The sequence below is a fragment of the Stomoxys calcitrans genome, chromosome 3, assembly GCF_963082655.1.
Source record: "Stomoxys calcitrans chromosome 3, idStoCalc2.1, whole genome shotgun sequence".
In the NCBI taxonomy this organism is placed as follows: Eukaryota; Metazoa; Arthropoda; class Insecta; order Diptera; family Muscidae; genus Stomoxys; species Stomoxys calcitrans.
Genome location: NC_081554.1, coordinates 7,434,901 through 7,462,610, shown reverse-complemented (window position 1 = coordinate 7,462,610; position 27,710 = coordinate 7,434,901). Strand labels below are relative to the sequence as shown.

At 37.1% G+C, this 27,710-nt stretch overlaps 1 protein-coding gene across 2 annotated transcripts in view; it reads left to right on the top strand.

The window, feature by feature from the left end:
• Positions 1-208: 208 nt before the first annotated feature.
• Positions 209-27,710, top strand: part of LOC106090348 (histone acetyltransferase KAT7) — a 47,227-nt gene continuing 19,725 nt past the window's right edge. The window contains exons 1-4 of one of the 2 annotated variants that reach the window (XR_001221809.2): positions 209-1,943; positions 1,994-2,366; positions 2,458-2,725; positions 18,619-18,700. Coding sequence is in view for 1 of the 2 variants with exons in the window: in XM_013256513.2 (XP_013111967.2) it covers positions 283-1,943; positions 1,994-2,366; positions 18,619-18,706 (2,122 nt within the window). In the remaining variant the exon portion in view is untranslated. Of the gene's footprint in view, positions 1,944-1,993; positions 2,367-2,457; positions 2,726-18,618; positions 18,707-27,710 lie in introns of those variants that run through there. The other variant, XM_013256513.2, reaches the window with a different exon arrangement.

Here is a 27,710-nt window from a genome sequence, read left to right as displayed (position 1 = left end):
GTTGTTTACACTAAACAAAAGTGGAAACTACTCCTGATTACTTTGGAACTAGTGAATAAACAGGTTTGAAACTAGTGACCTGGACTACTGGGCGGGCTGGCAATAGGATGTGTTTGTATGGAAAACAAAATCGGATAATCGATTATGAGTAACTGACTCTTAAAAATCGATTAGTCGATTTTTACAATGATGACATTCTAAGTGAATGCCAGCCTGAGGAAGAAGAAGAACACTTTTAGGTCCTCCATTGTTTACAATATAAAAAATCATTTGGAATTTGCGATGAACTCAAGCCGTTCTACGTCCAGTTCTTCATCTGGTAGTTCAACAAGTAGTGGAAGCACTAGTTGCTCTGATTCAACTGGCACATCGTCCGATACAGAGACTTCATCGAGTGGTGCACACGATAACAAATCGAAACTACAAGCTGCATCCAGAAGAAAAAGTTCCGAGAAGGGTAATGGTCATAAAGCCAATGAATCAGAAACTAAAACACCTTCAAAAGTAAACCCCTCCAATGGCGGAGCCATCAAGACAAATAAATCGTTTGCATATTCCAGTGATGATGATACACCACCCTCTAAGAAGCCTGTTAAGAGATTAAATAGCACTACCACGACAACGACACCAACAACTAGCCAGCGAAGGAAGAACTCGGGAACATTTACTTTGACTGCCTCCAAATTGCAGGCACAAACAAAGCCGACAACTGCACCACCACTTGAGACTGCAAGTGACTCTAAAACGGCAAAGTCTGGTGAAGAAAAGGAAAAGCCTTCTACAAGTTTAAGTAATAATGAAAAGCAGTCTGTTGCCTCTACTACGGCCGTGAAAAGAAATAAACCCCAAGAGCCACTATCAAAGCTTGCCGCTGCAAAAACTACCAGCAGTGCAAACCCTAGCGAACAGCCAGTGAAAGGAAAACAGCCTCCCAAGCGCAATAGTGGCCCGCCACCTCCAAAAACTTCCAATCAATCGGCGACTAGAAGAAAATGTTCGGATGAATCCGAGTATGATTCAGTTTCAGGATCAGAAGATGAAGAGGACTCCAGTAGCAGCAGCAGTGAGACCGAAAGTAGTGACACATCCTTTTCCTCTAAGGCAGGCCGAGGAAAGCGCAACAAATCTAGGCTACCAAGCACAAATGCTGCAAAGAAAAATGACCACTCGAATTCTGATGAAGCAAACACTTCAAAGGACATAAAGAACAGAAAGTTGACACGTTCGCTGAGCACCAGACGTTCTAAGCAGCAATTAAAAACCTCTGCTGGAGCTAGTACAGCTCAATTTTGCACTGACAGTGAGTCTGAAGTAGCTAATGGAGTTGATGCTAAGCGCAGTCTTTGTAAAACTCCCACCAAAAAGGCATTTGTGGGTCTAGCCGGCACACTGACAAAATGTAGCGTCAAAAAAGAGATCAGTAATAATGGATTCGGTCATATATCACGCGTTTCCTCACCCCCTCAATACGAGAAGCGTTGCCCCATTGAGGGTTGCGACTCTTCGGGACACTTGAGTGGTAATTTGGATCGTCATTTTTTGCCCGAAGCGTGTCCTATATACCACAACATGTCCGTTTCCGAATGCAAAGAAAGGGCCAATGAGCGTAAATTACGTGGAGACACACGTCCCAAAATCACAACAAATATGAATAATCTGGAGGCTCATAAAGCAGTGGCCTCATCCAAGCATGCACAGACTCCGGAACAAAAGGACTTCTATAACAAGATCAAGGATTCCCGAGCACGTTTTAAGCCCATTGCAGAAGTGGTGAATAGCGACAAAATTAAATTGGAGAAAGAAGGCAATGATGATGACCGAGAGGCCAGTTTGGTAGGCCTAGTGCCAGATTACGATATGCAGTTGTTCCGAGATGCCCAAGCTTTGGCCAGTGAGAAAATTGAAGAGGAAGTTAAAGATTTGCCCATCGGCAAAGGAATAAAGTAAGTAAAATTTTTTCCTAGCAAACATCAAACTAACATTTCTTTTTCAGATACATCACAATGGGCAAATATAAAATGAAGGTTTGGTATCAGTCACCCTATCCCGAAGATGTTTCCCGCTTGCCCCAAATGTATATATGCGAATTTTGCTTGCGTTATCAAAAATCTGAGACAGGCATTAAACGGCACGCTCAAAAATGTGTCTGGCGCCACCCGCCTGGCGATGAAATCTACCGCAAAGGTAAACTTCAAGTATGGCAAGTTGATGGCAAACGTCACAAGCAATATTGTCAACATCTATGTCTTCTGGCCAAATTCTTTTTGGATCACAAAACTCTCTATTATGATGTGGAGCCGTTCCTATTCTACATAATGACACTTGCCGACAATGACGGTTGTCATACTGTGGGATACTTTAGTAAAGTGAGTTTTATTCTATAGATTATATTAAAAATCGAGAAAAAATAGTATTGCATATTTTTATTTTATATTATTTATTTGCTCACTTTATAAGGTTTGCAAATTGTAATGCTCTTAAACCGGCAAAACTGCTGGAAATATGATTTGTAGATGTAAAGTTATAGCCTTCACATAGTTGTAGTGGTCTCCAAGCTAGGGTGACATCCTATTTTCCATCCGCTATACGCAAAGGCTTCAGACCCCAAGTGCGAATATTTGAACATCTACACCTCATCGATGCAAGAAATTTGAAGACATCCAAAGCTACATTTTTCGCCACATTATTCACTATATGGACAGAGAATGTACTCCGATAACTGAATGTGAGTATCGCTAGCATATTGTTACTGTGCACCAACATTTCCAAAAACTTCAGGTCATTTGACATTGTAAATAAGTCTACTGTTAAAAGTTACTGCCCTGTGTGACAGTCAGGAGCAGAAACAAAATCCTCAAGTCGCTTGCCGGCAGAACTTGGTCAGCAGGCTAAGACACCTTGTTGAATACATACAAGACAATTGGCCGGCCAGTTGCCCGTTTAAGGACATGCAGTGAAATCTACAGTGACAGCCTGTTGCTATTGTTGTATGATCGCCTGTATACGGTAGAATTTTAATGCGGGCAGGCGAGGCTGTTAAGTTTAAAAAACTTACAAAGTTATCACCCCTAGTTGGGGACACAATACCAGACATAACTTAAGGGCGTGGTATGGATAACAAATAAGGATTTTGTAAGCCGCACAGAATTCCTTACCTAGATTTTCTTATTCGAGGTTAATTTTTTAATATTTGGAGCGCACAACAAGCCGATAACTGGCTTAGGTGTATGTCCGTAGTGGCATGGGGGGGATTAATATCCGCACCATCTCTTCAACCTAACCTAACCTATCACCCTTGAGGAACTCCCTGTTTTACTTGATTTATTTATAATTAATTAATCAAACTCCCTTGGTGGGATAAACATCGATAGGACGGAAGCCATTACACAAGTATTACATGCGTCAAAGCTCGCTAACTTTCGAAGGAGTAAAGCTAGGCGCCTGAAATTTTTCACAAATAATTTTTACCAAATCGGTACATGTTCTGATATAGCTGTCATGTAAACCGATCTTGGGTCTTGACTTCTTGAGTCTCTAGAGGGCGCAATTCTCATCCGTTTTGACTGAAATTTTGTACGTAGTGTTTTGGTCTACTTCTAACAACTGTTCTAAGTATGATGCAAATCGGTTTATAACCTGGTATAGCTGCCAAATAAACCGATCTGACTTCTTCAGCTTTTAGAGGGCTCAATTCTTATCCGATTTGGCTGTAATTTTGCAGGTGGTGTTATGGTATTACTTCCAACAACTGTTCTAAGTATGATTCAAATCGGTTCATAACCTGGTATAGCTGCCATATGAACCGATCTTGGGTCTTGACTTCTTGAGCCTCTAAGGGCGCATATCTCATACGATTTGGCAGAAATTTTGTACAACGACTACTCCCATGACCTTCAACATACGTGTTTAATAACATGGTGGAGGGTATATAAGGGTATACATATTTATATATATATAAATATATATATATCCCGGCCGAATGTTCAATAAGTGTCTGTGAGTTTCTGCTACTACACAGAAAAAATATCACAAACTTTTTTTCAATTAAAAATTCAAATGGAAATAAAAATGTTTTTAATTAAAAAAATAATTGAACTGATAATTTTTTAATTTAATCCAGCTTTTTCAATTCCAATCGAGGTAGAAATTTAGCCAATATTCAATTAAAAAATAAATTGATTCAATAATTTTTTTAAATGAATCTGAACCTTTTTTCATTCAATGATTCAATCATTTGTTAATTAAAGCTTAAAATTTTTTATGTAGAAAATGTGACTGAATATTTTATCTCTTTCAATTAAAAAAGAACGGCTTAAAAAATAGAAATTAATTGATTCAACCATTTTTTAATTGAATCTTCAATTTCGATCGTGATTGAAATGTTTGTCATTTTCAATTAAAATAATTTATTGATGCAAACATTTATTAATTGAAGCTTAAATATTTTGCATATAAAATGTGATTGAAAATCTTATCTTTTTCTATTAAAACATAACGGCGTAGAAAACAAATTTATTTTTGTCACTCAATTTGTTCACCAATACATTGAAAATGATAAGTTTTTTCAATCATTTTGTAATGGTAGCGGAAACAGTTTTAGACCCAACAGCATTGTTATGGTTGTCCGTTTTTGAAAATGTCTAGCCGCTCCAAATTTCGATAAAACTCCCCCAAAAACAGTTTTCGACTACCTTCTTAAATTTCTAGATGTAATTTTTATCTTATTAATGCCCTTATGCATATTAAGGGCATAAGGACTTCCTTAGCATCGATCTAATTAAAATATACTCTAGATAAATGTTTTTCTGTTGGGTTAACTTCGGCAATGCATCTTAATCATAAGTTACGGCCTCACTACTCTTTCTTTTATAATTCGGGAAACAATATTTTCCGTTTCATTTTTGAAAAAAAAAACCCCGGAAGTTTGCGTTTCTTAGCAGTGATCATGAACTCAAACATAAACCTCAAATTCCAGTAGGTTCCCATATGGGAATCATGTTGCATCGAAATCGAAGTTGCGCACTATACAGCGCGCTTTTCGCAAAAAATTAATGTAACATTCGCATATTTTCAATTAAAATTTGTCTTTGATCCAATTAAAAAATTTATTGGATATTTCGAAAATTTAAATTATTTTTTAATTGGATCAATTAAAAATTAATTGAAAATTTTATAAATGTTCCATAATTATTTTAATTGAATGTAAAATTTTGATATTATCATTATCATGATTGAAGCAGTGTCAATTAAAAAATTAATTGGATCGATTAATTTCGTGATTGAAACGGATTTTTATTTTTTTCTGTGTGACTAGACAGTTGTGGTCTAACAAACACGAAGTAAACTACGTAAACCGCATACCATTAAACACAACAACTAACTACAATTTTTCCTGCTACAACAACAATACCTCTCAACCCAGACGCAGATCCTACGGATACACCCCATAGTCGCAGAGTTCCTGGATCTGGATATTCAACATGAACCAAGCAGACGAAAAATAGATCAACACAACACTCTGTTACAATAACAACAACAAATTTACCAAATCATTTCCAAAGTGGGCTGAAATAACAGAAAAATTTTGGTGCATCTAAACTTTACAGCAAATGTCAAGCTTATAGGTGTCGATAATTATTTTATTTTTCTTCAAAACAAACAGCTCTGCCCTAAAAAAATCTAATTTACTAATTTACTAAATCTAATTTACTAAATCTAATTTACTAAGCTAAGACTGTAGAATTCTGCTTGCGGTATGTTCTTAGATAATTCTCATTTATCTATATTCACAAGCGCCACCAACCAGTCTATGCGCGAAATTCAAATTATTTATCCATATATAATTTGACTATGCATTCTTAACACAGAGTTGCCACCTAGGTCCTTTCCAAACTCATAGACATAAACACCTTTTCTACTTTTTGAAGATAACAAGTTCAAAAATGATATTTTTAGCTCGCAAACTGATCATTGGGTTCGTCGTGCATTTAGTTCGGCCTAGGGGAAGAGAAAAAAGAAGGTGAATAAAAGCAGTAAGATATACAAACAGCAGAAACAATAGAAGGCAAAAGTAACCAACGCAAGACGCAACCAAGACAGAAAAGCAGGGAACCAGTCCGTAGGACGATTTTTTAGGTTTTCGACTGTCAAAAAGTGGTAAAGGTCGAAAACGTCAAATACTGGTATTAAACGTCATAAACCTCGAAAAAGCTTTTCAATTATTTAGTATCGACATAATATCATTGTTTTAGGTTGGTTTTTGTTCCTATAGCGCCTGGAAATTTTCCGATGAGCATTCTCACATATCAATGAGCGCTGTCCGATTCAAGTTTTAAGTTCAATGCTAAGGGGCCTCCTGTTTATAGCCGAGTCCGAACGACGTGCCGCAGTGCGACACCTCTCCGGGGAGAAGTTTTACATGGCATAGTACCTCACAAATATCGCCAGCATTAGAAGGGGATAACCACCGCTGACAATTCTTGTTTTCAAGATGTACTTGCCAGGATTCGAACCGAGGCGTTCAACGTCATAGGCGGACATGCTAACTTCTGCGCTACGGTGGTCTGCTATAGCGCCTATGTATATAAGTATTCCAAAATTTTATGACAAAAAGTTGATTGTTTTCAAGTCTTTTTGTAGCCAGGGCTCCGCCTTGCGGAACAGTTTGACCACGTTAGTATATTCACAATATCCACCAGCATTAGTGAGAAGGTCCAAACGCTGCAATAAATTTAACAAAAACAAGTTAACAGCAAAATGTAAATACATATGTTTTGTAAACATAATTTGTAATTCAAAAGCAAAAATAATTTCCAATTGATTTATTTGTGGGTTAATCATCTTTTTTATTCATTCACAACACCTTCTTTGCCCATTCACAATTATTCCTATTCCTCAAATTTTCTCGTTTATTTCTATTCGTTGCGACTGGCAGTTTTGCAAAGAGTCGGACGGGTCATCTACTCTTTTCCGCTGTCGATGCCGAGGTGGCGGGGTGGCAATCGTAAATTCACGAAAATTTAAATTAATTGTACGATTTTCTTATTATTTTTATACCCTCCACCATAGAATGGGGGGTTTACTAATTTCATTATTCAGTTTGTAACACCTCGAAATATACGTCTAAGACCCCATAAAATATACAATATATAGTTTCGATCGTCATAACATTTTAAGTCGATGTAGCCATATCCGTCCATCCGTCTGTCGAAAGAACGCTAATTTTCGAAGGAGTAAAGCTAGACGCTTGAAGTTTTACACAAATATATCTTATTAGTGTAGCTCGGTTGGGATTGTAAATGGGCTAAATCGGTTCATGTTTTTATATAGCTGTCATATAACCCGATCTTAGGTATTGACTTCTTGAGCATCTAGAGGCCGCAATTCTTATCCATAACCTGATATAGCTGCCATATAAACCAATCTCGGATCTTGACTTCTTGAGCCACTAGAAGGAGCAATTATCATCTGATTTGGCTGAAATTGTGCATGAAGTGTTGTGTTATGACTTGCAAAAACTGCGCTAAATGTGGTTCAAATCGGTACATAACCTGATATGGCCGCCATATAAACCGATCGGGGTTTTTGACTTCTTAAGCCTCTAGAGTGCGTAATTCTTATCCGATTTGAAAGAAATTTTGTACAACGGCTTTTCCCATGTCCTTCAACATACGTGCCCAATGTGGTCTGAATCGATCTGTAGCCTGATACAGTTCCCATATAAACCGATCTGGCGATTATGCTTCTTGAGCCCCTACAAGACGCAATTCTTATCCGAATGAACTGAAATATAACCCAATGACTTCTATTATGGTCTTCAACATTTAATTCATTTATGGTCCGAATCGGACTATAACTTGATATACATACATATCTCCAATAGCATAACAATTCTTATCCATTATTCTTTTTTTGTCTATAAAGAGATACCGCGCAAAGAACTCGACAAATGCTCCATTCCATGGTGGAGGGAATATAAGAGTCGGCTTGGCCGAACTTAGCAAGCTCTTACTTGTTTTAACTATTTTTTCCGGCTAGGTTTACTACATATGTATTATACGTCAGAGTTTTCGACAGACTATCTCAGGTGCATACAGAAAGTCCCAGGAAAAGCGGGAGCTCCAGAAATCAGCACCGTCGCGACGTTACCCATAAAACTAAGCAACCGAAAATTTTGAGTAATCGAAATATGACATAAATCCCTAGAATAACAATATAACTCTTAAACGTCAAGTCGTTACCCACTCTTACTTCATTTACCTAGAAAATATCCAGACAAAACTGTTGTACCCTTTATCCTAGGTGGGATATCACACCTCACACCCAAACATAGTTATTTAACGAATGGTAAAGTCTGGTGGTAAACGTGCCGTTTCGTGCGATTCTACTCGTGCGTTCTTGACCATACCCAAAAATATTCGATTAACATACCAAGTAAGAGTAAAGTAGTTTAGTCGTCGTCTGGAGTAGACTCCTTGAGTATGGGCTGGCAGGCTGGCTGGGTGACTGTCTGTATATACAAATTTTGTATACGCTTTGTTTTGGTGGCTGTCTGCATTTTGTTGTTGTTTGTTGTTGCTACTGTTATTGTTGCTGTTGTCTGTCGCTCTGTCTACGGCGATTGTATGCAATTGTTGGTGTATACGTAAATACATGTTATATGCATACATCTGCATGTATTCGCATCTCGTTGTCCGCAAGGAGGTGGTAATGGTGGTGGTAGTGTTGTATAGTCGGTCGCCGTATGTGTGCTTTACACTTCCCAAAATGTAAAACCTTTGTTTCAAGTACTTTAACCTAACTTGCTGCCAACAGCTGTGTACAACAAGTTTACATACTTACATATGTATGTACATGAATTCGTCCATACAACCATCTATATACCTAGTCAGTCAGTCATTCATATATGTAGTACCTACAGTTTTGTGCTGGTAGGATTTGCAAAAAAAAAACCAAACCAAAGATAAAAAAAGTTAAATTTTTACCCAAAAACAACAACATTGCAGAAATGAAACGACGGGAGCAATACAGACGCCAAAAAAATAAGGTAGGGCAGGGCAATGTAGTGTAATGAAATGTGGCCCTCAAAGGGACGATGCCGTCAACAACAACAATGAATGAACCATCGACGACGACATGGAATACAGAACAGACTGGGTTTGTGTTACAAATTGCGCATGTCGTGCCGTTGACTTTTCAGTTCTACCCTCCATTCCATCCATAGAGTAGTATATTTGAGGCACATGCTTTGTATGTATGTACACATGGACATACATAACAACTGTCTAGGATTTTGCGAATAAAAAACTGCACACAAGTGGTAGCAACAACAACCACAACAACAAAAAAGGAACACCATCCGTCTAGTACTTTACTTTAATCAAGGAATAGCAGGAAAAAAGTATTTAAAAATATTACTTTTTAATGTTTAAGTTAGTAAGCGCAAGGGTAAAATAGGAGTTGGTGCATCTGAAAGCACACCAAAACACACACACATAACTTTTAATACAAAAGGACCACAACTATTTTATGTGGGTTCCTTCTGCCCGCCAACCTACCTACATATATAAGTAAAGCAGAAGTACATTCCCGGTGATGCTTTATGACTGCACATAGATTCAGCTTTTTTTTTCTTTTTCCCGCTATTTCGCCTTTTTGGCAGACAATTGATGTTTGACAACCACTAGATAGGGTGGTGAAGGTGTGATATAAGATATGAAAGCGTGAGACAACTTATTTCACGTGATTTGTATGTATAATCTAGATCTATCATAAAATTCGTCAGATTAAACCCACCAGGCAGAGATTCGGGTAAAAAAGAATCGAACAACCCTTTTCTTGGTCTTAATCGGACCAAATAGTGCTTTAGGACGAACCTTATGGAATGTAAAACGCCTCTCATTGGTAATACGATCATGTGCGGGCGATTGTGTTGTTGTTGTAGTGGGGACTGCGGATTCGACAGAAATCGAGGTTTTGAAGTCAAAGTCAGACTATTGAGCCGGAGTTGGAGTCCGGTTAGGATTGATCACGCTTGTCCCGATTCCGAAACGCTCCCCGACTTCGGCTGAATAATCGGTCCCAGGGTCAGAAGAGGTTGTAAAATAAGGGGGCAGCTCTTGCCGAAGAAAGACTCCATGGTGTCAATCTGGTACGTACAACTGTCTTCAATGGGATTTGATGCCATATTGCCCTGCCGTTAATATGGCATCACAATGTACCTCTGTAAGTCTGAATCCAGGAAATCACTGTAAGTTATTCATAAGGTATAATCTCATATGGGATCTCTATGATCCGATTGGGGTTTTTATGATCTTATAAAGGATCTTTATTTATCCATAAGGATCTATATTAACCCATAAGGATATTTGTGATCCCATAAGGATTAAATTAGTAAGTTTCTCTGGCGCACGCTCTAAATTCGTGAGCGCTGCCGAATTGTTACTCACTTGCCCATCTCTGCTGTGGTGTCACATAGTTCTTCGTTGGTATGCGTCTGGTCTGCTGCAGAATTATAGTAGTTCATCGTTAGATGATTGTGCGTAGTCGTCATCGTTGTCGTCGTCAACAACAACGACTACTTCGGTGGTAGACGTTTGTTGTTGCTCTTTGATATTGCTGCAATGTAATGAGGTCGTGGACCTTTATTTGCAGTTAAGGGTATGCAAACAATTGTTATGTACATCTATGCATGTATGTACATATGTATTTATCACTGTCGTCTGCCGATTTTTCAGTTAACATTTCACAAAAAAAAATTTAATTTGGGAATTTCTCAAGGAGATGTGGTGTGAATAAAAAATGTTAACTTGCTATGCTTTGTATTAGTAATTGAATTGCAAGAACCTGCATCCTCCTACAAAATTCGGAAAAAATAGTTTTCTTACAAAGTTTTTTCAACTATAATTGAAAGCCATAGAAAATTTTGCAGAGATTTGATTTTAAAATAAAATTTTGTAAAGTTTTATTTTCATAGTGGAGGGCATCGTAGCGCAGAGGTTAATATGTCCGCCTATGACGCTGAAAGTCTGGGTTCGAATCCAGGCGAGAACATAAGAAAAAAAATTTTCAGCGGTGGTTATCCCCTTCTAATGCTGGCTACATTTAAGAGGTACTATGCCATGTTAAATCTTGTCCCTAAAGAGATGTCGCATTGTGGCTTAAAATTTGAATCGGACAGCACTCAGTGATATGTGAGAAGTTTGCCCCCAGTTCCTTAGTGGAATATTCATGGGTAAATTTGCATTATTTTCATAGTTGAAGTTGTAATAGTCCAGACCTAGGACAGGAGTTTGGATATCATATCCCTAAATTTCACCCACACACAAACCCTGTTTAATCCAACGTTTCAGTATGCAATAATGTGTTGGCGATTCTTATTGATTTTTAAGGCCTATCAGACCACAAGTGCTACGAAAACCTGCCTGTGGTTCGGTTGACTTAGTTGAGACATTGCCTTATATTTGCTTACATTGAAATTTTGAATGGCAATTGTAATATTGCTAACAAATCTTGAAGAGAGAGAACGTGCCTCAATAATCTTGCCTAATGATAGAGAAGGAAAATCGGTATGTTCAGACTCACTTTGCTTCATATATTGATACCTGGCCAATATAGGAAGCAAAGTGAGATTGAACATTCTAGCGGTACCGTTCTGCTTTTTTCCAGACATTGTTTTTGGTTTTCATGGAAGGTAGGGTGGAGGTGAAGGAGTAGCCCACAATAATTGAATTCACTGTAAAGTCAGCTTTGCCACATTGTGCTGCTCAGTGAGGAAGTTGTTGTTGTTGTAGCTGTGTGTCGTACACTGGGGGCGGCAACCCTTGCCGATGAAGGACTACATCACAGGGCTGCCAGCCGTGACGATTTTACGTGATTTTAACGATTTTTTATGCTTGGCGATGTTTGCTTTAAATCCCTAAGTTTGATGATTTTTTATACGCACCACCGAAAGATGCAACACATCGAAATATTCTTTGGGGAATATTCTTATTTAAGGAATATATGTTCTTGATCGTCGCAAAAATCTAAGACGATATAGGAATTTCAGACCATCCGTCTGTCTGTTAAAATCATGCTACAGTCTTTAAAAATTGAGATATTGAGCTTTGAGCTGAATCTTTGCAAAAACGCCTTTTTTGGCAGGTAGTTCCCAGAAGAGCTTTATCGGACTATATCTTGATATAGCCACCATATAGACCGACCGATCCCCATAAAAGTTCTTGGGCCCATTTATTACAATGAGTTGTGGTAGGACCCTCGATGTTCGTACCGAATATGGTCCAGATTAGGCTATATTTGGATATAGAAGACCATATACGAGGTCTGATAAAAAAAACATTATTTTTTAATTTTTCCAAAAATTATTTATTTATTCATCAACCACTTTCTTATCGCCTTCAAAGTATTACTAACATCGTGCTAGCGTTTGTAACTCATCGAAGTAATGATCTGAGACCCAACAAAATATACGAGGTCTGATCAAAAAATAACCGTTATTTTAAATTTTTTCAAAAAGTGTTTATTTATTCATCAATAACTATCTTGTCCCCTTCAAAGTACTCCCCCTCAGATATTGTTTCAAATTTTTTTCTTTTTTTTAATAATCCTTGAAACACAAAACTAAATACAGTTTCTTTGATCCACACCAAAAAGAAGAGAGCACACCAAAAGTCGACTAACCTTTTTATCCGTCAAAAGCAAACTGACAATCCAAATGGGCTTTTATTACCAATATGTATACATATAACAGACATGTGTACCAGCATGACAAACAACAAATGCGAAAATCGAACATGCGTAACTTACGAAATTTTAAAATAACGGTTATTTTTTGATCAGAACTCGTATACCGATCTCCCGATTTCAGTTCTTGGTTCGCGTTATAAAGGGTGATTTTTTTGAGGTTAGGATTTTCATGCATTAGTATTTGACAGATCACGTGGGATTTCAGACATGGTGTCAAAGAGAAAGATGCTCAGTATGCTTTGACATTTCATCATGAATAGACTTACTAACGAGCAACGCTTGCAAATCATTGAATTTTATTACCAAAATCAGTGTTCGGTTCGAAATGTGTTCATTCACCGTAACGTTGCGTCCAACAGCATCTTTGAAAAAATACGGTCCAATGATTCCACCAGCGTACAAACCACACCAAACAGTGCATTTTTCGGGATGCATGGGCAGTTCTTGAACGGCTTCTGGTTGCTCTTCACTCCAAATGCGGCAATTTTGCTTATTTACGTAGCCATTCAACCAGAAATGAGCCTCATCGCTTAACAAAATTTGTCAAAATTTGAACACATTTCGAACCGAACACTGATTTTGGTAATAAAATTCAATGATTTGCAAGCGTTGCTCGTTAGTAAGTCTATTCATGATGAAATGTCAAAGCATACTGAGCATCTTTCTCTTTGACACCATGTCTGAAATCCCACGTGATCTGTCAAATACTAATGCATGAAAATCCTAACCTCAAAAAAATCACCCTTTATATCAGCTGAAATTTGACACGGTAAGCTGTATAATGATTTATTTCGTTCTATATCAGATTTCGCTGAGAGTATTTCAAGAACTAAACTTTTCCTTTAAAAATACAACATTGTACGAGACAATTGAGAACTGAGTAAAACAGATAACAAGACACCTAGCATGACATAATTACCAGGTAGTGTACCGTAAACAGCTGAGTACAACTTTTTCTCGCGAAGTTCACTATCCGTCAACGAGTTTAAGTTGTGTGTGTGTATTATAGTTAAGAGCCATACACATATAAATAACAAGAAATGGCGCGAACTAATTACATACACAAAATCAGAGTTGCACTAATCGCTGACTTTAACAGATAGTGCACTCAATATTTTGTTGTTGGGCAACTGCCACTACCTGTAAATGAATATATCTTGACACCTAGATAATGAGATGAGCCCTTCAGCAAAAGAGATTCGGATTTGTGTAAGTGTACGTTCTACATTCGGGTACATTTGGCTTCAGATAAAATACTCTTTTTCTTGTCGTCTACTTTCGTTGTACGAAATTTGTACGAAGGCAACGTGGTTAATTCGGCAAAATCATGGGAAAACAAAAAGTTTGCAAACAATTTGTTTGATCAAGGGCCTAATTCTCGCATCCGTTGTCGAGCGATTTTTTGTTCGAAGATTAATTCCGTTCCGTAAGTTCAAATTGCATCATGGCATGCGATTGTAATTTTCAAAAAGTTATCGATTTCTGGGAGGAAAAAATCAATCCGCTGAGTATATTTTTCCATCTCAAGGTAAACAAAGCAAATGGTGGTTTTTTAAAAAAGTTATTACTAGTAAAAAAGAAATAAAAACGTATTATAAACAGTATGCCATAGTTTATTAACGATTTGTTACTGTGGTTTACGTCGCCTCTAGGACTGCCAACGGTGATTCTTTGATACTTGTTTTTTTTTTTTCAGACAGACACAAGGAGAAAAACAGCCATAGTACAAGCTTCTCCTTGAAAAAATATCCCGCTGCAATAAATTTAGTGGTTAAATGGCACAATTTTTGGTTTGGCCATATTTGTAGATTATTTGCTTTGCCAAATTTTATTATTTTCTCCAAAATAATGGGCCAAAAATGTGAATATACTATATTTTTTGTTTTATTTTATAAAATAAATATTTCGATATCCTATTTTTTGCCTAAAATTGGTTATTTACGATAGATAATTTGGTGCGATCAAAAACTCGCACAATTCTATTCGAAGTTTCGAATAGAATTAATCAATAACGGATGCCATAATCCAAAAAATGCGAAACTAGATCGTAATAAGCCGATTGCGGATGCCAGAACTAGGCCCCAGGCCTTTGTTCGACATTCCTGCCAAATATCCTTAGTTCTAGGATAGTGAATTGTGTTAGGCCCCTCGACGTTCCCGACGAATTTTGTCCAAATCAGACCATACTTCGATATAGCTACTAAGGTTTCATAAATGGTGTATTTTCACCTGACTAGGGGCTATGTGGTTAATATGTATATCCGAAGTGGTGATTATACAAAGTTCGGCATGGCCGAACTTAATGCGTTTTTACTTTAAAGGTCATATAATTATTAAGGTCAACCAAAAATTGCTGTATATAAATATAGATTAAAAAGATTTATAAAATTTTAGAAAAAATAGTTTATGGTAATTTTGTGTTTAAAACCGTATGCACCTTAAACGAAATTGTCGTTGCAATTAGAAATGCATTGACATATCCTAAGTGAAATTTTCGGTCTTCATACCGTTAGAATACGCAGCACAAATGAAATTTTCTTTACTTAACAGGGTGACAAACAGGCTTGGAAAATTTTTCGTTGCAACTACGAATGAAATGTATGTATTTTTGATTTGACTTATGTACTTTATTAGCTAAAAATAAAAATTTGAGAGTTTAAAAATTTTAAAATGTCTATAGGACGTTATTTTTCACAGCACTTGCAGCATCGAACAGCTCTTTGATGAAAACGCTGTTAAGCTGTTAAATTCAAATAAATAGCAAAATATAGTTAAGGCTGTCCTTGCTCTCCTGCAAATTTTTACTGGAAAAGTACGCGAACAGAGCTTTTATAAAATATTGAGCAAAATAATGGATCGATGTTTGGCGCCATCTTGTAGTATATACAACATTTTTCAGTGGAGACATAAATATCGCGGCTGCAACCGAAAATTTCGTTAGAGGTGCGTACTGAGTTTTGAGGACAAGTACAGTGAAATTTAGTATTCGGAGAAATTTTCTTTAAAATTTCGTCTCTACAGAAGATCTCATCAATATTTTGTATTTAAAGGAAATTTTCTCTAAAGGGCAGTGTGCATCTCTGGCGAAATTTTCGTTGTCATAAGAAATGCATTGACATATCCTAAGCGAAATGTTTGTTACCGTTACTGAAAATTTCGTTTGCATACTTGGCACAGTTATTGGAAATCATAACAGAACATCTCATGCAAAATTTCAACCAAATCGGATAAGAATTGCGTCCTCTAGTGGCTCAAGAAGTAAAAATTCAAGATCGGTTTATATGGCAGCTATATCAGGTTATGAACCGATTTAAACCATACTTTGCACAGTTGTTGAAAGGCATAACGAAACACGTGCGCCCTCTAGAACCTCAAGAAGTCAAGACCCAAGATTGGTTTATATGGCAGCTATATCAAAACATGGACCGATATGGCCTATTTACAATCCCAACCAACCTACACTTATAAAAAGTAATTGTGCAAAATTTCAAGCGGCTTTACCTCTTCGAAAGTTAGCGTGCTTTCGACAGACAGACGGACGGACGTGGCTAGATCGACATTAAATGTCATGACGATCAAGAATATATCTACTTTATGGGGTCTGAGACGAATATTTCGAGGAGTTAAAAACAGAATGACGAAATTAGTATACCCCCATGCTATGGTGGAAAGTATAAAAAGAACGACTTTCCGTAAAAGTTTTTGCACATTTTTGAGTACGCAGAACTCTAATTGGTGCTTGTTGCTTAATGTTGCCATATCTTTTAAATTACCTGAAACAAAGCCATACAATGCCAAAGTCCATTAGAGGTAATTTGAATCCACTATCACATATTCTATAAAAAGAACATATATATTAGTCCAGCGTATGTGCTGATGAATTTAATCGATAAATATATATTTTTAACGGCTGACTGATAAAAAATTACACTTCAAATATGAAATTTTAGGAAAATCGCAAAAAACAGATTTGGTCATTTCGACCAACGACACCTGTTGAAAACTACATGTAACTAAAATATAACTGCAAAATAGAGCCCATTTGTACTTACGACATCTGGCACAATTGATATACACTGTCTTTTCATATTGCATGTCTTTGCCTTGAAAGTGTACGAGAAAACCAAATTTGTTAACAAGATTTTTATCCCCACGATAAATTATTGTTCCGGTTAGCTGACACAAACTTTATTTTTGTCTACGAAAAATCCGCCTTTTTAACCTTCTGAGGTGAACTCTGTCCCCAATACCGGCAACACTGGTGAGTGGGGCTTACAAATGGACCATATCATTTCAAATTTGGATAAAGCTTCCACATAAACCTATGCTCCAGTTTGAGTTCTTTAAACTCTAGGAACCATAAGTTTTACCCGGTTTGGTTGGAATTTGATATTTAAAGTACACTAACGCCTTTCAATAGTCACACTTAATACTTTTTAGAGAGCTCCATAAATAATATGTATGTGCCGTTTCAACCGATCGTTCTATTTGACTTAAACGGCTAAATTTTACCCATTTAAGATTTAGCCCCCTATAAAATCCCGATTTGCCTCCCAGAAATCCCAACACTAAATTAGACTGAATTTCTGTTGTTTATTTAACACAGCATTTGATTATTGCAATTTTAAAATTTTTTTCAAAATGTTAACTTTCATTTTTTTTCAATTTTAATTTTACAAAATTATTCAGTTGGCTGTTAGGGGTATAGAGAACTTCCAGAACCTATAATTCTGCAAAATGCCTCAATGCCTCTCTGCATCTATCGAGGGGATGTACAAAAACATTATTTATCTGGAATATGTGTGTATATGTATGTATGCGCATTTTACATATGTACATCGGAACATATTAATACATAGTGGTTATGTTATGTAGCGGTGCTATGTAAAGTTTTACTACTCGTCGTACTTGAGAGTACTACAGCACTACACTATATCTGCAATTGCTTGTTTTTGCCATTACTATAATTTCATTTATATCTAAGGCCTTGCTTCTTGTTCTTGTTGTTGCTAATAATAATGCAGATAGTTCAAATGTATATGGGTATAGGTGTGTGTGTGTATGTGCGCCTGTTGTCTGTGAGAGTATGTTGCAATATTCTTCTTTTGTGTAATGGTATGTAGGATGTGCATTCTTCTCCTTTTCTAACGCAACAGCAACATTTCGTTTCGATTTGGCATCACCCATGCCAATGCTAAGGATCACCACCCCATTCGAAGCAAAAGCGGCAACAACTATACAAAGATGTTGGATGGCTGGATTGCTGGCTGGTGGCTGCTGAAGGATATCTGGCTGACTGTATGGCTGGCTGGTGTCCTTTAAAGTTTTGTGTCTGAGTATGTCTGCCTGCCTGTCTGTCCTTTTATGTGTCTGCATCCTTTTTATGTACAATTTATGTATTATTCTGCGCACATTTATTTACAAAAGCTTCTCTGCGTCTATGCCACGTACATACATGAATGAAAGGAAGACGAAGGGGCGCGTGCGGCATGGCAGCTGGTGATGAGAACAAACCAGACACATCATCATCACCATCACCATCAACATTTGCCACTTGCCAAAAGGACGAGATACATTTTTGAACCATGGTCATTGAACTTCCAAAATTTGATTTGGAATTGTGGTAAGGTGCTGTAGATGGCCATGCATCACACCATTGTTCCATCGTCACAAAGAGCTGTTTGACAATTTCTATTTTCAAAATTGTTTTGTTGCAAAAATGCTGTTTTTTGAAATACGACTATATGGAAATGTAAAAAGAGATATAATAATAAAATATTTGTGTATATGTATTAGTAATTATTTATATATATATATGGGTTTTTCTATACAATAATAATTAATTGTTTTCTTATTTCTTAATAATTGCAGGAGAAAAATTCATTTTACAACGTATCGTGTATTCTAACCCTACCACCATATCAACGAAAAGGTTACGGAAGATTACTCATCGATTTCAGTAAGTAAATTTAAAAAAATCTATTATGACAAGTAATAAGGGCATAGGCATTGGCAACAACAAACTCTGCATAGTTTCCCAAGTAAGTCTAAGGTTCAAAATAGTTTGATGGAAGAATCAACAACATTGGTCGGGCCAAATTGAATGAAATGAAGTCTGAAAAGTCAAAGCGTGTTCAATTCTGACGGGTGGAATCTTCTTGGTATGGTTTCTCTTTAAAAAAGTATAATAGGAGATCAAAACAAGAAATTCCCAGGATTTTTCTATATTTTTGTAAAAGAATTGCTTCGACATATCGATATATACGGCATCTTAACAGTTTATGATACGGGTGATGGAGGTCATAAGAATTGCGACCTCTAGCGGATCAACGAGCATAAACGGGAGAACAGTGTTTGAATATGGGACCTTTATCATGTTATAAACAGATTCGGATCTTACTTGGCATGAATGTTTAAGGTCACAAAAGAATTCATCGTGAAAATTCAAAAAAAAAAAATCACATTACGCTCTCTAGCTGCTCAGGAAGTATAATCCGAAGATCGGTTTATATGGGAAATATATCCCATTATGGGCCGATTTGGCTATTTACAATTCAAATCGACCTACATGGATAGGAAGTATTTGTGAGAAATTTTCGAAATTTAACGTGCTTTTGACGAACCGACAGAATCACGCACGAATAACGCTAGATCGACTCGAAATGTCGGAACGATAAAATATAAATACATTTATATCTTAGAATCTTGAAGGAAGTAAATTCAGAGCTACGATCTCATATCGGCAAGTGAGTTCGGCCCATTGTGATGCCATAGTAAGGTGAAGTGTAGGAGAAGGAAGAAATAACGTGCGAGTCCCTAGGTCATAAATGCACCCACATATCTGTGCACTGACCCTCACTGGCATATAAGTGTCCATTCCGTGTGTGTAAATTGCAAATTTTGGCCATGAACATTCCACTAAGGAACAGGGGCAAACTTCTCACATATCAATGAGTGCAGTCCGATTCAAGTTTAAGCTCAATGATATGGCGGGCCTCATTTTTATAGCCGAGTCCGAACAGCGTGCCGCAGTGCCAGACCTCTTTGGAGAGAAATTTTACATGGCATAGTACCCCAAAAATGTTGCCAGCATTAGGAGGGGAAAACCACCGCTGAAACATTTTTCTGATGGTCTCGCCAGTATTCGAACCCAGGCGGTTAGCGTCATAGGCGGACATGCTAACCTCTGCGCTACGATGGCCTCACTTCGTGTGTGTGCATACAGAAACCCTGCGTGTTTCCGTTCCAGCCCATACCATACTGTCATTGCACAAGGGCGGTCCCAAAAGATAGATGGTGATAAATCATACATTTTATTTTTTTTTTTATTGGAGCACTTATAAGTGAACGATCTTAGTGTTAATTGTAAATTTAAAAAAAAAAAAATTGGAAAATATTGAAAAACTTGGTAAATATTCTTTGTTAGATTGGCTACGTTTGGAACCGCCCTCGTATTTGACGATACGTTTGCAAGATCAGCTAGATCCGTTAGTAAGTTTATCTTTTTTATAAAGAATCGCCTCTCTCAAGTAAAGAGCATGTACTCGTGCAAATCTGCATATACGCAAATTAATTGCTCATATCCTTATCACGACAGTTTTTACGGTAATCATTCTGACGTCATCAAGCCGAAGGCAAGCTATTCATAGGGTATGAAATCAGCCGGAAGCTGATAAATCGGCAGTCATCATGTATAGATATCCAACTTAATCTGGCTTCTTAATTCCTGGAATGACGTAGTGCTCATGGAGCCAAGTCAGCGTTATGTTAGAACTTTAGATATTATTCTATGCACTTTGAACACAAAAAATTCCATTCCACGAACAATTGAATATCATCTCCTGAGATGCTATCACACTATATGTGCTAATCTCATGACATGTCAAATTTTGTGTTTGTTAAAATAGTGTGTAGGAATGAAAATCACTTTTCAAAATAGCACATGTTATTTTTCGATTCGAGCGTGCTCTATTCCTTCTGACAAAAACAGGATGCACCTATAAGGTGAAGTCGTGCGAACAGCTTAGTACAATTTTTTTTATGTATGTTTTGATTTTGCAGTAAATCTAAATGTTAAGAGCTTGATAACACAGCTATGATTTTTTTTTAAAATCTTAAAGGGAATTTCTATTTTAAATGATCTAAATTACCAAATGAAAACTTGTATCATTTAACCATTAAATTTAAGGCAGCGGGATATTTTTTCAAGGAAAGGGATCTGACTTTATCCTATTGTATTTTTTGGCTTTTGTTCTGCTTGTGCCATCAAACAAGCACTGTTGGCCGTGCTAGAGGCGACGTAATCCACATATTTGTTTGTCCTCTTTCACATAAAACAACAATTAATAATGTAAAAAGAGTAACATATTGTTAAAAAAAACAATTGATTATTGTTTAAAACGTGTTTTTTTAGAAGTTATAACTTTTTTAACTACTTACCACCATTTGCTTTGTTTACCTTTGTGAGATTGTAACATATGCTCGGCGTATCAATTTTTTCTTCCTTGAAATCGATAACTTTTTGACAAAATACGATCGTTAGCCAGGAACCAATTTGTTCTTACGGAACGGAAATGATCTTCGAACAAAAACTCGCTCGATAATGGACGCGAGAATTAGGTCCCAGTTTTTTTTTTGTTATCAGTCGAATGAAAGCAACCCCAAATTAAATTGTTTTCACAACTTTATGATTTAACCAGCTTTCTCACAACTTAAACAATTTGTACGCTCACATTACAAAAACAACATATATATACAAGTGGGATAGCAAAAATTATCAATCGTATGTAAATTGACAATTTTGACTTATTGGTCGTTTTATATACCAGTCTAGCGGATTCGCTAGCTTATGAATAAATAAAACGCCATTCTCTTCTAAATGATTTGTACTTAAACGTTGGCAGCACTGAAACCCATCCGAATTAACTAAATTTCAACAAAACAAACAAATTAAGTGAATTAAATTTTAAATAAATGTTTCTCGGAGTTCATAAATGTAAATTTATTAAACCCCTAAGCAATTTTGTCATTCCAGAACGTTTAATCACTGAATAAACATGTTGCGTTATTCCTCTTTTTAAATTTTGTCATTTAAATTCAATGATGATACCATATGTTTTAACAAACGGCGATAAGATTAGCCCCTTAGCTAATCGGAGATAACATTTTTCTCCATACGAACTAAGTGAGAAAATCCTCTAATGAGTAAATAAAACACCCCTTTACATGATGAATTGCAAAAGTGGCTTGTCGCAAGACAAGCACATATAGTGTGATAGCACCATTATAAACGAGTGCTGTCCAATGCAAGTTTATGCTCTGCACTTTGTGCCTCTGAGAAACAACTCTTCGAAGAAAAATCTGAAGTGACTGAAGGTCTTTCAAATGTCGCCGACATTTGTAAGGCGATAACCACAGTTTAAAAGAATTTTCTAAATGTATAGTGAGCATATGCCTTTGCAGGTATTTTGCGTCATCCACCTTTTTATACCCACCAACGAAGGATGGGGGTATATTAATTTTGTCATTCCGTTGGCAACACATCGAAATATCCATTTCGGACCCTATAAGTATATATATTCTTGATCAGCGTAAAAATCTAAGACGATTTAGACATGTCCGTCCGTCCGTCGAAATCACGCTACAGTCTTTAAAAATAGAGATATTCAGCTGAAACTTTGCACAGATTCTTTTTTGTCCATAAGCAGGTTAAGTTCGAAGTATACGGACTATATCTTGATATAGCCCCCATATAGGCCGGTCCGCAGATTTAGGGTCTTAGACCCATAAAAGTCACATTTATTATCCGATTGTGGAATTTGGGACAGTGAGTTGTGTAAGGCCCTTCGATATCTTTCGTCAATTTAGCCCAGATCGGTCCAGATTTGGATATAGCTGCCATATAGATCGATCCTCCGATTTTGGGTCTTAGGCCCATAAAAGCCACATTTATTAGCCGATTTTGATGAAATTTGGGATAATGAGTTGTGTTACGCCCTTCGACATCCTTCGTTTATTTGGCCCAGATCGGTCCAGATTTTGTTATAGCTGCCATAAAGACTGATCCTCCGATTTAGGGTCTTAGGCCCATAAAAGCTACAATTATTATTTGATTTTGCTGAAATTTGGGATAGTGAGTTGCCTTCAATTTGGCTCTGATCGCTTCGGATTTGGTTATAGCTGCCATATAGACCGATTTCCCGATTTAAGGTTTTGGGCCCATAAAAGACGTATTTGTTGTCCGATGTCGCTGAAATTTGGGATAGTGAGTTAATTGAAGCCCCCTGATATACTTCTGCAATATGGTCCAATATCAGTCCAGATTTGGGTCCATTTTAGGTTTTGGAGCCATAAAAGGCGCATTTATTGTCCGATGTCGCTGAAATTTGAGACAGTGAGTTTAGTTAGGCTCTTCGACATTTTTCTGCAACTTGGCCCAAATCGGTCCAGATTTTGATGTAGACCGATATCTCGATTTAAAGTTTTTGCCCCATAAAAGGCGCATTTATAATTCGATTTCACTGAAATTTGACACAGTGACTTATGTTAGGCTTTTCGACATCCGTGTCGTATATGGTTCAGATCGGTTTATTTTTAGATATAGCTACTGTACTTATTAGTATTTGGTCCAAATTAGAAAATATTTCGATATAACTGCTATGGGGAATAAGGTATGCAATTTTCACCGGATTTTGATGAAAGGTGGTTTACATATACACCCGAGGTGGTGGGTATCCATATTTCGGCCCGTCCGAACTTAACGCCTTTTTTCTTGTTCTGAGATCCATTGTACCAAAATAATGGCATAATTCACAGAAGAATTCACGATACACTGAATTTTTTGTTCTCATCTTTAGGATTTGTTTAACTAAAAAACACTTTAATATTTACTCATCTTTATCGTGTATGTAAGTCTTAGGGAGCCAAATTGTTACGATATTGCTTTTGGCCTAACAATTATTAGTCCCCAATTTAGTTAATTTTAACTTGTTTTGGAGTTCACACTTTTCTCAAGTGTGTAATCGTATTTCAATGCATTCATATGTGACTACTTAAAATACATCTGCACATACATAATGGCATAAAGTGTATCTTTCCGTGTTAATGCCTGCAGACAAAGGCAGACAGTTTAAGAGTTGCTCTTCTGCCAATGGTAGAGAAAGAACAAAAAAATAGCGAATAAAAAGAAAGGAAAACCAAACAATGGAAATTATGGAAGAAAGCAAGCTGGCTAACTACCCTGGCTAAAACATATTCGGGTAATTTGAAAGCCAAAGCTTGGACCGACTGGCCAAACGGCCAATCTGAGCAATGGTTAGAGGACCAGCAGACCATTGACTGCAGACAAATATACTCGAGCACACCACCACCGGCACCACCTAGGGAGGAAGGAGAAGCCCAGAAGACCACATTAAACACCAGACATAGGGAAAACTTTTTTAAGTGACATTGACCTTAGACGACATTGCCTGTTTGTTTGTTTGTTTGTTCTTGTTGTTCTTGTGGGACAGACTGGCAAAGTCTGCATGCATACTCAACTATGCAGAAGCATAGGTGGTGGGGGTATCACACAATATATGGCTCGTATAATAGGTACTTGCATATTTGCTCGTCGTCGCCGTTGCCGTTGCCGTCTCATGTTCATCACCACCATGTCCACCACGTATGGCAAATTTCATCATAAATACATAAGAAAGATTTTTCCAACTTCGTCATAAGAGTTAGCAGCGGTCGCCGGCCATCAGCAAGCAATCAGCCAAACATTCGGCAACGTTGTAGCATATCATGATTTTTGTGGAGTAGTGGCAGAGAGGTTGGGCAGACCAAAACCATGCTGCCGGAGATGGCAGCGGGGTGAAATAATTTGACAACGAAAATTGCATTGACCATTGTTGTAGCGCACTGGTGCTACGTACTCGCTATTCGTGTTGCTAACCGCCCATGTAGACATGCAAACATGGATGCGGTAGAGTGGGCTTTGGGCTTGCTACTATACAATTCGACGACGCCATCCATCACCGAAATCCAAATGGGTACATAACTAAAAACGAAAACACTTTCCAAAATGTTGCCAAAAAATGGCGATGTTCAAAAAATTAAAATTTCCCATACTGAGAAATATGGAACTCTTTGAAGTTGATTCTAACCAAGATGTTATTGACACTTCACCATATTCGCATTTAGTAATGCTAGGAAAACTATTCGTCAGATGGTTGTTGTTGTTGAAGCAGTGTGTTTTACACTGAGACGACAGCCCTTGCCGAAGAAAGACTCCATCGGGCCAATCGGTACGTACAACCGGCTGCCATGGGATTGATGGTAGGAAGGCTGTAATTACTTTCGGTAACATCATTTAAGAAGCAAAGGTCCCATAAAAGTGTCTAGTTTGTATGAGTTTCTTACAAAATTGTCAGGGAATGCTATTTTTACATGTTCCACCTTAGGAGTTTGTAGTTTGTATACCCTTTTCAAATTTCATCACTTCCTTTATAACACCTCGACAAAAGAATTGCTCCTTTGGGCGCTCCTTAAGCTAACTTCATAAATCATTTTATATGGGACCTACATATATCATGTTATATCCCTATGTAGACCTTACTTCACACGAATTTTGGACGCCATGAAAGAACGGCACATGCAAAATTTCAACCCAAACGGAAAATAATTGGGCCCAAGTGCTATTTACTGGGCCCCTTACCGATTTCTTTGAAAATGACATAGTTTGTACAGTTTGGCGTGCTGTTTCGAACGATATAGAAAATTCCCGAGGGACGGACCTGGGTTGAGAAATAGGCCTCCAAAGGGTTGGTTAAAACTATTAAATAACTCGAAAAATTTCCAACCAATGTTAACAAATTTTACGTCATTAGAAAGCGCGTTTCAATGGCTTTCAGACGTTTTTGAATATGTTTTTTAGTTTATGAGTTATAAGCAAAAAACTAATTTTTTAACCTAAATTTTGTGAAGATTTGGCCTAATCTTTAAAAATTACCTTGATAAGCAAAAAAATCCTATGCGGTATTAAAGCGTTTTATATAATTTATAAGCTTTTATTGTGCCAAACAGGAGTTATACAAACTTTTTCCAAAGAAAGAATTTTATTTTATATGTATGCAAGAGGGTTTAATTTAAAATACTTTTGGCTACTTCACACTGTTGGACATAGGTAGGAGGAAAAATCTTAAACCCAAACTTGTCCAACTTTAGATTGCAAAGAGGGTTTAATTAAAATAACTTTTGGCAATTTCCTACTGCTGGACATCCAAGAAAAGAAAAGAAAAGCTTAAACAGATAAAAATTTGTAGACTTATTTCCAATTTTTGTTACCGGCGTCATAGGCGGACATGATAACATCGGGTCGACGAAGTTCGAGTTAAGGGCGTGAGCGACAAACGCGCAAGTAACACGGTGGAACGGCGAAACGTTCGGTAGGACGACAAAAGTCCTATGTGTAGATCCGGATCGTGAGAAGACGAGGCCATCACTGAAAGGAAGTGAGCTTTCGATAGAAAAGGGGACACTTAGGATTACGAGCAAAAAATTGCAAATTTGCCTATGAACATTCCTTATAGGAACAGGAGTTCACCGTAGCGCAAAGGTTGGCATGTCCGCCTATGACGCTGAACGCCTCGATTCGAATTCGAGAAAGCGAAAAAAATCAGAAAAAAAAATTTCTACGGTGGTTATCTCCTCTTATTGCTGGCGACATTTGTGAGGAACTATGCCATGGGTATGGTATAGCAGCCATATAAGAACTACTTCTCAGAGAGATGTCGTATTGAGGTACGCCGTTCGTACTCGACTATAAAAAGGAGGCCACTTATTAATGAGCTTAAAATTGAATGAAACAGCACTCGTTGATATGTGAGAAGGTTGCCCGTGCTCACTTATGTAAAGTTATAGCATATGTAGATGATGAGATATTAGAGCATTTCCTTTGTTATTGCCCGACTTTCGCGGCTAACAGACACCGACACTTAGGTTTGTACACAATACCAAACATGAATCGTCTTAGGGGCGTGGTATGGAAAACAGTTAGAGATTTGTAAGTAGCACGGAATTCCTGACGATTTATTGAATTTGGTTTTGGTTTCATTCAAATGGCAACAAAAACAGCTGGTTTCTCAATGTTTTTGTCAGAAGGTATGGAGCACCATTCAAATCGAATAAATAACAGTGCTATTTTGTAAAATTTACCCAAAATTGGTATAAAAATGTTATTACGCTTTATGAAAACTTTCTCTTCAATTATGAAATTTTGCTAAACTACGGGAACAAATCCTATTTTAAAATAAATTGATATAAGTTCATATACTTAAAGTTGGTAAACATTTTAAAAACAAATTCTCGTTAAAAAATATTCGCGGAAGGGAAAATTACATTCTTAATTGTAGTCTGTGACATACCAAAAAAAATCGGAACTTTACCGACAATTTCGATGCAAAAAATATTAATCGATATTCAGCCAAAAATAAAATATCGATAGTGCCGTTGATATTTTTCCAGCTTTGCTCTCACCCTTTTCTCCCAAGAGACACTAGGGTCCCTATTGCACTTGGGTCTACATACCTCCCCTCCACAAATTTGCGCCTACAAAAATAACACTTTTATCCGTCCGCCTGTCCATGTTAGTCTGATCACAATTTCCATCCAATCGTGTTGAAATTTTTCACATGCTTCTTTTTAGGCTAGAAACGAAGCCTATTAAAAATGTAAGAAATCGGTTCAGATTTAGATAAAGCTCCCATCTTCACTTTCGTCCGATTGCGACTAACATTATAATAATGTAGCCATTTAACAACCAATCCTCAAGAAATTGGTTTCAAGGGATTCTCTTACGACTCTTCAGATTACTGGTGAATTTCACAACAATCGGTTCAGATTTAGATATAGCTCCCATGTACATATAAACATATGCATTTATCAACCGATAAATTTTAAAATTTTTATAAAATTTAGATTTT